The 12,188-nt window shown below is 37.1% G+C and overlaps 1 protein-coding gene across 1 annotated transcript; it reads left to right on the top strand.

The window, feature by feature from the left end:
* Positions 1 to 7,288: 7,288 nt before the first annotated feature.
* LOC128216137 (uncharacterized) lies at positions 7,289 to 11,731 on the top strand. Its single transcript, XM_052922722.1, has 3 exons — positions 7,289 to 7,315; positions 9,477 to 9,584; positions 10,520 to 11,731. The coding sequence occupies exons 1-3, from the start codon at positions 7,289 to 7,291 to the stop codon at positions 11,729 to 11,731; spliced, it is 1,347 nt and encodes a 448-aa protein (XP_052778682.1).
* The last annotated feature ends 457 nt before the right edge of the window (positions 11,732 to 12,188 follow it).

Here is a 12,188-nt window from a genome sequence, read left to right as displayed (position 1 = left end):
TACCATGTCGTCAGGACATAATACCATGTCGTTAGGACATAATACCATGTCGTTAGGACATAATACCATGTCGTTAGGACATAATAACATGTCGTTATGACATAATACCATGTCGTCAGGACATACTACCATATCGTCAGGACATAATACCATACCGTTAGGACATAATACCATATCGTTAGGACATAACACCATATCGTTAGGACATACTACCATATCATCAGGACATATGACCGTTTCGTCTGGACATAAAACCATGTCGTTAGAAAATAATTCCATGCCGTTAGGACATAATTCCATGCCGTTAGGACATAATACCATGTCGTTAGGACATAATACCATGCCGTTAGGACATAATATCATGCCGTTAGGCCAAAAAACATGTCAATCACTCAAGTTCATGTATCAGTCAGACACGTTCATGTATCAAAAAGACAAGTCAACATAGCAATCTGACATGATAGAATATATTATACATAAAATGGTTTCTTTTTAACATGATAAGACGGAAATAGACAATTTGTCGGTTGGGCATAATTCAACGTCGGTTTGACACACATACATGGAACATAATAACATGTCAGTTAGATATTATGACATATTGGTCTGACATAATATCGTGTCAGTTAGACATAAAGATATGTCGGTTATACATACAAGCATGCAATTTTGAAATAACAACATTTTAGTCCGATATCAAAACATATCACTTAGATGTTATCACATGTCGGTTAGACAGGATAACAGGATAGTTTGACATAATAACATTTCAGTTAGTCATACAGTCGAATCCCGTTGGCTCGATTTCCAAGGGAAAATACTTCGAGTGTCGGAAAGATAGAGCCAAGGGAAATTGCTTCCATTAGTATAAATAAATCGGTCCTCCAAATTAAGTTCGAGCCAACGAGGAATTCGAGCAAAGCGAGTTCGAGTCAACGGGTTTCGATTGTACTAGCATGTCAGTTAGACAAAATACCATAATTTTTCAGAACATAAGAAAGTTATGGCATTCCAATGCATATATAGTCTCTGACAGATGTGTATGATGAAATCAAATTCACCAAGGCCACCGAGATGCTTCTACATGTATACGTATGATATTTTTATGATCATATTTTTAGGCTTACTTCTCCCAGTTCACATTATTTACTTTATTGTTCATCCATACGATCATTTTACTCATATACCTTCTGCATTGTTCGCTGATTTTCATCAATGAAAATACGTCTCGTTAATTCATACCAGCCGGTGTCAATGTAAACATTCACATGTACAAAAGGAGAATTGTTAGTGGTTTGTATAGAAACACACATATCTATAACTATCTATCTATATGGTCTTCTTTGAATTTAGAAAGAGCTTGTACACATATCCAACGGTGAAACAGCCATCTATGTAAAATAAAAAAAAATTAAAAATGAAATCTTACCACCAGCCCCCACGTATAAAAAAGGTCGTAAATCTAGCAATTGATTTATACTCGCCGTATTACGCTATACTTCTTATAAAGGTAATATTTCACTAATGCATGCGCATGAAATGAATTGTCCCTATTTTTGGATTCGTATTGATGTAGAAAAGCGGATACAACAAAGTCCAGCTTATCAGGTTTGGATGGTTTTATCTAGTTTTGTTCTTAATTTCCTATTGTTATTTTATTTCTTACTTTCGTGCGTGTATATATATTTCAATCGTTCTCGACTTTTTACGTTTCACTTCTATAATACCGTATCGTATAAGCTTTTAAAGGTACATTCCTTCAATGCGTTTACCGCACAATTGTTGGATTTATATGCCAAATTTGCTCTTTGGGGCAATTCACCCAAGGGCAAATGTTTGGCATTTACTAAGTGAAATTCGCAAATCATAAGAAAATAACCAGTTGTATAATTATATTTATAAATAAGTGGTAACACGAATCGTATTTTGTTAACAAGTCAGTACTAAGTCGAATTCGCAAATCATAACTAGATAACCAGTTACAGCTTAAAGCCAAAAAATGCTTTTAAAGATAACCAGTAACACGAATCTTATCTAGTTAACCAGTTATAATGTTACTTATTAAGTGAAATTTGCAAATCATAACTAGTTAACCTGTTAGTGTTGTATAGCTAAAAAGGGTAATGGTGGCAGTTCTGGGCACTTAAAAGCCTGTTTTTTTTGTCTTTTTATATTTAACGTACCAAAAACGTATCGCAAATATTAACTAGACAGCTAGATAATTATCGAGAAAAATTGGTAAACACGAAACAATTCGCGAACGCTATCGGGGTATCTTACGGCAGTAATATGCCACTATAGAAACAGTATACATAGCTTTATTACTCACGAGTCCGCGTTTAACTCACGTTTAATGATCGACACTTATTCGGAACACCTCGGTCATTTTCCATCGATAACAACCTCTTATGTATGCTGGTAAATCGGTAGAAGTAGTTCGTAAAAAATAAATGATAGTGTAAATTAGTTGTAGTGTTAACGTGTATTTAACATTAGAAAGTTTGAATTTGATTGCCAGTGAAGTTTTTTATTACATAAATAATTAAGTTTCACAAAAGTGAAGTCATTAAGTTTAATTGTTAGATCGAAATTACTACGCTATCTACTTTAAGCGTTGTTAAATGTAACGATTTCTGACATTGTTGAACGTCCATATGAGGTTGTTTTCGATGGTAAATGGCCGAGGTGTTCCGAATAGATCCAAACTCACTCTTAGCAACATCTGATCGACTGCATCGTATCTCAAGCCACAGGTAACGTACCTAACTCACGTCCTAACGCTTCTTTCCGTCCACAAGTCCTGATCGTTATGGCGAAACCAATCGGGAGAATCCAGCGGATTCAATATTCGGAGCAGTTTTGAACTTCTATGGCGGCTGGCCTTTCATGCATGCTACCTTTGCTAGCGAATGCGTCAATAAATTTCCACTCCAAACAACAGCAGCAAGACACAATGTTCCCGTTTCTCCCCTAACACCCTCTCCCCATTCTGTTGCAACCTGTCCCCTTTGAAACCAGGCCAAACCCCTAGTAACATTACATTAAATGCAATTATCTCTTTTTAGAACATTTTAAAGCCCAAAAGCCCTTAAATTTGAACTAATTTGTTGCTTTTGTTAAATGTGCTGTGACATCAATAAAACACATTAATTACATTTTTTAGTGGTCGAAATGATCAATTATCGTTATCAATTGTAATCAGGTGAATCGGTAGATTCGAACAGAGGCTGGGCCAGGAGAAAAATATATAATCTCGACCACCTATCTTGCTTAAGTGTCTTTAGTAATGCTCTTACAAAATATATGGCTGTGCGACATGCGAAACCCGAACCATTAATTTTGGTAATAGCGTGTTTATAACCTTCAACCATTTCTTAAAGCTGCACTCTCACAGACTGTCAGTTTTGACACTTTTGGAAAAAGTTATCTCAGAATCGGCTAATTTGGGCCTCAAATGCCTTCAATTCAGTCATATTCGATAATTCACAATAGACTTAATCTCAAATGTTTGATTAAACTGCCAAAAAGTTTGTAACGCTTTTAGCCATAAAACATATTTTTTCTTACTTAAATATAATATATTAAGACCTGATCCTTTGTCAGCAGTCTTATATCACTGGTTTCAAGACATTAACGACACAATTGGCTCATTTAAAGACAAAAGATAAAAACATGTCAAAATGATCAACCTGTGAGAGTGCAGATTTAAGTTAAAAACAGAACAATTGAAATGAAGAAAATGTCAGTGGTGTAAGTGAAAATGGCACAAGTTTTCTACGTTTCTCGACTGAATCTACTTAACAATACCTTTAGTGGGACTAATGGGCGACATTAACAATTCAGTTTGCATTGTATTGTTTATAATATGTTAATAATGGAATTAGTGCTCACGCATTAGTAAGTTAAAATAACCTGTCATGATTAATATATAGATCCGCTGTATGATAAGCGCTAGTCATCCAGAGGTAACGTTACTGACAGTCTTATTTCCGCGGGCATTTGGATTGTACATGTATGGATAGCGCACCGTGAAACGTGCAATTTATTATTGCATTAGAGGTAGGTACTCGAATGATACATATACATGTATATACGTAACCGAAAGTCAAATAACAGTTTGTTTTACTAACTTTGATGAACTGCAATAGAACTATGTAAGTTCATATTTTGTTTGTCAATAATATAAGTCGCTCACTGCATATTGTAGTTGTAATGTTGATATATTTATATGTAACTATAACACAAAAACTGTAAAGTTTACTTGTAATAAATAAGTTCTGTTCTGTTCTATAGTATTTGACATTGTCATTTTGAGAGATTCTATGAACATTTTATTGGTGTATTTTGGTTCCAAATAAGATCCATAAAATTAAATATACTTACACGAATGAATTACACAACGACAACATAAGCCATTTTTTATATTTGACATCGTCATGCTGAAACATTTTAGTAATTGAGTGATATGTCTTGATGTTAAGGTGTTCGCCTTTCACCCAAAAGATAGTGGGTTCGATCCCCAACAGAAATACCTTTTCACAGCTTTTCAAGAAGGACACAGTACTGGTTTCTGCAACGGAAACGGCCTCGAGATTGATTCATAACAGATTTCAGATTTCGTCACAATCCAGCTAAAGAATGAATATAAAGTATACACCAAATATTCTAGTGACGCCATCTTAAGATATTTTCAAAACAACAATTGTTTAAAGCAAGTTTAATTGTAGTATACCGGCGTCATATAATACAGTCGCGCCCCGTTGGCTCGAACTCACAGGGACCGGCGAAATTACTTCGAGCTAAGCCAATCGGGTATGCTTACTTTCAGTATAAGAAAAATTGGTCCTTATCATCCAGTCCGAGCCAACGAGGAATTCGAGCCAAGCGAGTTCGAGATAACGGGGTTTGAATATGTACATTGATGTAAGCTCAAAATCCAGTGTGGGAGAACATCTGTGCATCGATGAATATTTAAATATATATGTCAATAAGAATATATTTTAATTTATGGAAACGGTAAAAGAAAAACAATCTACGGAAATATTTTTGAAGAAACGTACACGTCCTTAAAACGTAGACGAATATGACATTAATTCACCATTCAGAGTGTATAAGGCATGTCAAAAATAACTGAACGCTTAGTTTACTAATGCTTTATTTCCGCATATACATATATTTAAGAAATCAATGTAAATGGAAAAATACGAAAGACCCGTAGTGACGAATTCAATATTTTATGAAGTTTGTCACAATTTTAACTTCACGAATTAATGATTTCACGATTTTAAAGGGGCTGTACTCCATATGACAAAATAGCGGAAAAAAGAAAATTGTTGAAAACTGAACAAACGACATTTATTTTAAGAAAAATCATATGGAATATATTAAGCAGTAATTGCATTTAAAACCGTCGGGTATAGCAAAATAAAAACCTGATTAAATTGCTGTAGTAGAAATATGATTATCAATATCGTCGTATGCTCTTCATTATCATAGGAATAAAACATATCTACTATCAAATTAATCAAATAAAAAGTCACCCCGAAGCATTCCCAATTTTAAACATGCAACCTTTATGAGAGAGAAAAGTGAACAAACATCAACATTGCTGTGTTTTAATACTAAACGTTTGAGCAAAATCTAATATATATATATATATATATATATAACATCATCTAACATATAGAGTCTCGGTTTGTGGCAAGAGCCATTGTGTTAGAGATCCACGCCTAGGAAAATCTGTATATTTAACAACATCTAACATCTAGGGTCTTAGATTGGGGCACGACCTTTGTGTAAGATGTCCACGCCTATGAAAAGCTGTATATATAACATCATCTTTCACCAACTTTATTTGAGCAAACGTAATGCTACCCTCACATTTACGGATTTTCTTACAACTCCTTACAAATGGCACAATTTCGTAAAAGTACATGGATCCTTACAATTTAACCACTTTTATGAGCGATTTAAGAGTGGTAACGAGTTATTACGAGTCATCTATGGTTTATTGCGATGTATTTACGACAAAAGTCTACGAGTTACCACGGATAAATACGAGAAAGTAACGACATTTTACGAGCTTTTTCTTGAGTCCTTTGAGTATATATGACGGAATGTTACCATCCATCTAAGTATTTACGTGTAAATTAAGATCTGTTAACGTGTTGTTACGAATAGTTGCGAGTAAGTTACGAGTTTTCACGTTTCATTATGTTTTTGCCAAAGGTATGCGATTCACTTTGTATCATCATTCGACAACTGACATCAAGCGAGACAACATGGCATTTAAGAGCAACAGATTGCAGTTATACAAACGATTTCTACAACTGCTCCTTCCACTAGCCCTGAGGGAAGAGGAAGATGCCTAGCAGCGGACTGTCGCTGCGGTTGTAGTTCTGTTAAGGGTGAACGCATTCGCTTCATATTGTTGACTGACTTCCTCTTTGGAGCCATGCTTGTATATGTTGTATACACGATGTAAGGCGATGTGACATTGACGTCTTGCACACAATTGATGGGAATTTTTCGATTTTGCAGATTTTATACCTTTTCTTATCATAAGTATCAAAATGTTCCAAAAGACAACATTTTTTTTTTAAATTGGAACAATTTTATCTAATATTTAATCATGCATGACTTTTGAACATAAAATGCATTTTTATCGACAACATGTTCTATACTTGTGCTGTATTTTCATAACAGTATCATGATGCTTTTACTGTTCATAACTGTCCCCTCTTGGTTGTGGGAGTTGTTGTGGTGGAGGAGGAGGCGCTCCCTGTACTCCATGAGGAGGGGGAGGCGGAGGAAGAGGCGCATCCCCGTGCTCCATAAAGAGGGAAAGGCGGAGGAAGAGGCATACCCAGTGCTCCATGAGGTGGAGGCTGAGGAGGAGGCGTTTCCTATGCTCCATGAGAAGAAGGCGGAAAAGAAAATGCTCCCTGTGCTCCATGAGGAGGGGAGGCGGAGAAGGAGGAGCACCCTGTGCTCATGAAGCGGGTGATGAGGCGCTCCCTGTGCTCCACGAGGAGGGGAGGTGGAGGAAGAGGCGCTACCTGTGCTCCATGAGGAAGATGAGGCGGAGGAGGTGCTCCCTGTGATCCATGAGGAGGGGGAGGCGGAGGTGGCGTCGCCTCTGCTCCATGATGATGGTGAGGAGGTGGAGTAGGAGGAGGACGAGGACCCTCCATTGATTCTGGGTAGTTGCTAGATAAAATAATCGTAATTTGATTTGTTGTAAGAAAGAACACATTTAACTTTTAGTTTTTTATCCCCACCCGCTCCCATGATCCAACCAGGGACCTTTGGCAAAGTAAGCGTTTGAAGTAACCTTTACACCACAGATACCGTACAAATGAAGAGTGTGTTTTTTCAGTTCATTGCAAATGATAAATGTTCTGAACCGAAACAATACACTGTTAAATATGTTAAATAGTTTAAACATTTGGGTTTACCTGTCTATTGATTTGATCATAGTTAAACCTATAAAACACGTTCTGACATGTTTCCTTCAGGTTTAAATATTCTTAAACTGCTTATCTCTAATTAATATTATTATATTTTTTTTTAAATACTTAAACGTTGTAGTGTCTGTTTATAGTGTGAGCTAGCCTTATGGGATGCAAGATGTCTTGTGACAGCCGGTTTAATCCAGATGCAACATGATTTATGATAGAGGTTATAAACAAAAGCTATAGAATCTAAGAATATAGATAATCCAGTTATTGATGATTGTGTGGCATTTAGAATATGATATATGATGGAAAATATTTTTTCCTATATAAGCCGAAACTGACCAAAAACATCGTCTGCTATGACGGATCTGTGAAAAAATGAAACAGTTAAATTTGTTTTAACGACGGGGGTTATGTTAAAGTCGTCTGCTCGGCTGACCGTTCCCGACAGGTTGGATCCGGAAGCGTTACTTTGGAGCGGTTCCGAAAATCCCCGTTACGCCAGAGTGCACAAGAAAAGCGAATGATTTTCTACTCCGTCCAAGATGGAGGATTTATATACTCTAAGAAGGGTTTACCGAGTGCATTGCAGTCTGGATAGGCACACCTGACTACGTCCAAGATGGCGGATTTATATAGAATAAGAAGGGGTCACCGAGTGCATTGCAGTCTGGATAGGCACACCTGACTACGTCCAAGATGGCGGATTTATAAAGAATAAGAAGGGGTCACCGAGTGCATTGCAGTCTGGATAGGCACACCTTACTACGTCAAAGATGGCGGATTTATATAGAATAAGAAGGAGTCACCGAGTGCATTGCAGTCTGGATAGGCACACCTTACTACGTCCAAGATGGCGAGTTACCGGCTACGTAGCGTGCCCGAGGGTCGGAATTTTCTAACTGGAACAGACACACATGATAGATATTTTTCTAGCATACATTTAATTACATAATTTGTAAATAAAATACATAAAAGAGCGCATTTTTGTACATTCCACCAAAAAGCGCGTGCGATGATGTATACTGACGTCATGACGCGCAGTAATTTGTAACTGCAAACATAAATAAGTTCCTTCGATATCACGTCTTTTAAGGGTCATTTTGTTTTGTTATGAAGATATATTTTTCCAAAGTTAATGTTTATGGAACTCATCTATTGAGATCTCATAATTATGGTTACATAAAGTATATAAGAAAATAAATAAAAAGTATTACGTCACAGCGCGTGACTCATCTGGCATGGGGGTGCCAGATGGAATTTTCCAGCACGACTGACGTCACCGGAAATGCCTATCCGGTATGCTAGATATGCCTACATGTCAGTACAATGTTTCCCGATGTTGGGGTCATGAAGCGCTCAGGCAAACGGGAGTGTTATTTTTCGTTCAATTCGGTCAATTCACTATTCTGTCAATAGAAACATTATTTAGTTATATGTGAACTTGATAGACGGCTATCTCCGGCAACCTTGCGATAAGCTATAGTGACTATTCGGCTATCTCCGGCGAGCTCGGGACAATCAATCGTGACTTATCGACAATAACATGCTAGCACGGGATACGCTTATCTCGTAGTGCGTTCCGAGATTAGGAACGGCTACCAAACTATTGCAATTGACATGGGACTAAAATATGTTTAAATTTGGAAACAATGCACGGTAGTACATAACGCTCACTGTTTTGATATCGTGTAATGTGTCAGTGTGAAACTGATTGTAATATTGTTTTTTCTTCGTATCAGCTAAATACAAAACAATTTACTTTCTAGTTACAAAATAAACAGTACGGACTAAATGATCATCTATTTGATTTAGTGTGTGAGACCTTTTTAAACTCAAGAGAGAAAATGGCATCTAATTTTGAATCGTTAATTCATAGAGGCTGTGACTTCATTTACGATTTTTCCTGCTCTCCGTGTGAAGAGAACGGATTTAACACAGAAGCTCACCATTATTGTACTCAATGCAAAAAAATATTACTGCCAAAACTGTGTTTCAAAACATAACGAATTATATCAGAAACATGCGGTGCTCGGCCGGAAGGACGTAAAGAAATGGGAGGCATCCCTAGGGGGGACGGACGCCCTGGAGAGATGCGGGATGCACCCTGGGGAGGCGCTGAAGCTGGTATGTGGTGACCATGACCAGCTGTGCTGTTCTGTATGCGTTGCCATTGACCACAGGTATGTATAAACAAAACATCTATTTAAAGGGACATTCAACTTTTAATGATTAAAGAAAGCTTATGATTAATGTACATGTTTATTTATTTTTTAGCCTTTATACATACACACGGTGTTTTTAATTAACAGCTTCGTGGCTATCCAGTTAAATGTGCCATCATATCATCTATATCGTAGTAATTTTTAATCAAATCATACTCTTTTTGTGGTTTTGATCATTTAAGTAGAATTAATAAAACATTAAAATACATTAAAATTCAAAAGAAAAACTTTTTTTTGCCATCAACCTATATTGTGCGCCTTTAAGACACAACCCGGTAAATAAGCTATACTTACCAGGGGCGGGTCTAGGATTCGACGTCAGAGTCGGGGCGTTACTCAGGGGCAGAGCCGTTTGATTTGCGCCACACAAGTATGACCAAAACTCAATAATTTAAGTGTTTTACGGGTGTTTGGTCTCCCCAAAGAAAAATATATTAAATTCTTGCCCTGAATGATGCTTTTTAGGCATTTTATATTATCTTTTTCCTATATAACATTAAAAAGTAAGCTTGGGTGATTAAAGAAGGGGAGGGGAGGGGACGGTCGCACCCCCACTCCTAGAACCGCTTTTGGTTACTTGCGTTATATCTAAATTATTTTCTATCACATTTTTCCACATAAGCAAGGTCATATACAGTTTATGCAGATCTGATAACAACAGATTCATGACTTCTTTGTTTCAGACATTGCTCCCAAATTCAACACATTCTTTATGTAGCAAAAGGTATTCAGACGAATATTGAGTTTCAACAAATTCCAAAACAGATAGCTGAACTTCAAAAGCAATTCGAGCTGTTAAAAGAAGCACGATTAAAGAACACGACATCTTTGTAAAAGACGCGGGCAGCCATTTATGATGACATTAAAACCATACGTAAGAAGATCAACGAAATCCTTGACAAGATTGAGAAGACAACTTTACAGGACTTGGACGGAATGATAGCTGAACTTGAAAAAACCCTAAAGAAAGATATTGAAACTTGTAATAAATTGACTATCGAACTGCAAAACATGATTGCCGCTTTTCAAACCAAAGCAAAATCAAGTGAGTCAAAATCATATATTGCGTACAGAAAGAGCCAGGATAAGATTTCACAATCAAACGATCAACTTCGTGGCATAGCAGCCTTTGGGTGTTACAATGTAACATTTCAAGCCAATAATTTTATCGAAGAACTTTTATTTCCAATTAAGACGTTTGGAGCGATTGAAGAACAATCTGTTATGACCAAACAGCCGGAAAATCACCTTTCCGATCCAAACCACATCTTCAGTGTTGCAGAGTACAAGGAGTACAACGTGGAGATGAGTGATGACGAAGGTGAATGTGCTATCCGTGGCGTATGTGAATTGCCTAGTGGAGAGTTTGTCATAGCAGACTGGAATAATTGTAAAGTGAAGCTCCTGGACAAGGAGTACAGGATGCTTGACCACTGTAATTTCCTGGTGTCTCCATGGGACGTGTGTCACATTGACGGAAATGATGTTGCTGTTTGTGTTGGCAATGAACTTTATTTCATTAATGCTACGAAAGGGAAATTCAAAACTACGAGGAAGTTAAGTTTCAGCCATAGATGTTTTGCCGCAGCTCATCATTGTGGCCAGCTCTACATCTCCTCCAAAAACGCACTGTACGTCTACACGATGTCGGGAAAGAAGGTGAAGAAGCTGTACGAGGACTTTAGTGGGATTATCACGGTTGAGAAATGTGCCATCAGTAACGACGGGGAAACAATCTATATCACAAACTCCAGTAAACATAAACTGATCACCCTGGACAACAAGGGCAACATGCTTTCCTCTCTCACTGACCCTGACATGAAAAGCCCTACCGGAGTACACGTGACACCTGCTGGACACGTGTTCGTCTGCTGCTGTGACTCCGATACAGTGCTTCAGGTTGACAAAGACGGGAAGAAGAAGTTGGCCACACTGGCAAGGGAAGAAGACGGAGTGAAAGGACCGCATGGTTTATTTTTCAGCAGCAGCACTTCTTCTCTGATTGTTGGTGGAGTGAAAGACACACTTCTTGTTATCAAGTTAAATTAAAACTATCAATATATAATTTGGTACTACCGAACAGGGATCTTCCTGATTGTTGCAAAGTTCATTGCAGTATTGTCAAAATATTAATTGTTGTGTTTAGACCGCTGGTTATAAGTTTTATGATATGAATCCAAAAGCTTCTTGTGAATTTGTATATTTGAATAAGTTTGGGACGATTTTATATGACACAAGCTATTTGTAGCAATACATGTGTGTATGTTCATTTCGGTGAATGTAGATTGTTCAATGTTCGTGTATATATACATTGCCTATTAAAGAGCATGTAAACGTATTGCTTTTTTATTATGGTATCTCCTAATATTGAAATTCATTTAAAACGAAGCGAATAAACTCGATCTTGCGTCAATTAATACGTTGGCACTTAAAACTTTGAAAACACCATCCGATTGATTTATTAAATTGAAATATTATACTGAAGATTTAATTACATAATTCACAT

This window comes from Mya arenaria, chromosome 14, assembly GCF_026914265.1.
Source record: "Mya arenaria isolate MELC-2E11 chromosome 14, ASM2691426v1".
NCBI lineage: Eukaryota > Metazoa > Mollusca > Bivalvia > Myida > Myidae > Mya > Mya arenaria.
The sequence above is the reverse complement of the archived record's forward strand: the minus strand, read 5'-3'. Positions and strand labels throughout refer to the sequence as shown.

Coding starts and splice junctions, on each gene's coding strand:
- LOC128216137 (XM_052922722.1), top strand. CDS start 7,289: ATGATCCAACCAGGGACCTTTGGCAAA. Junction 7,316..9,476: donor AACCAGGGACCTTTGGCAAA/GTAAGCGTTTGA, acceptor GAATTATATCAG/AAACATGCGGTGCTCGGCCG. Junction 9,585..10,519: donor CTGGGGAGGCGCTGAAGCTG/GTATGTGGTGAC, acceptor TCTTTGTAAAAG/ACGCGGGCAGCCATTTATGA.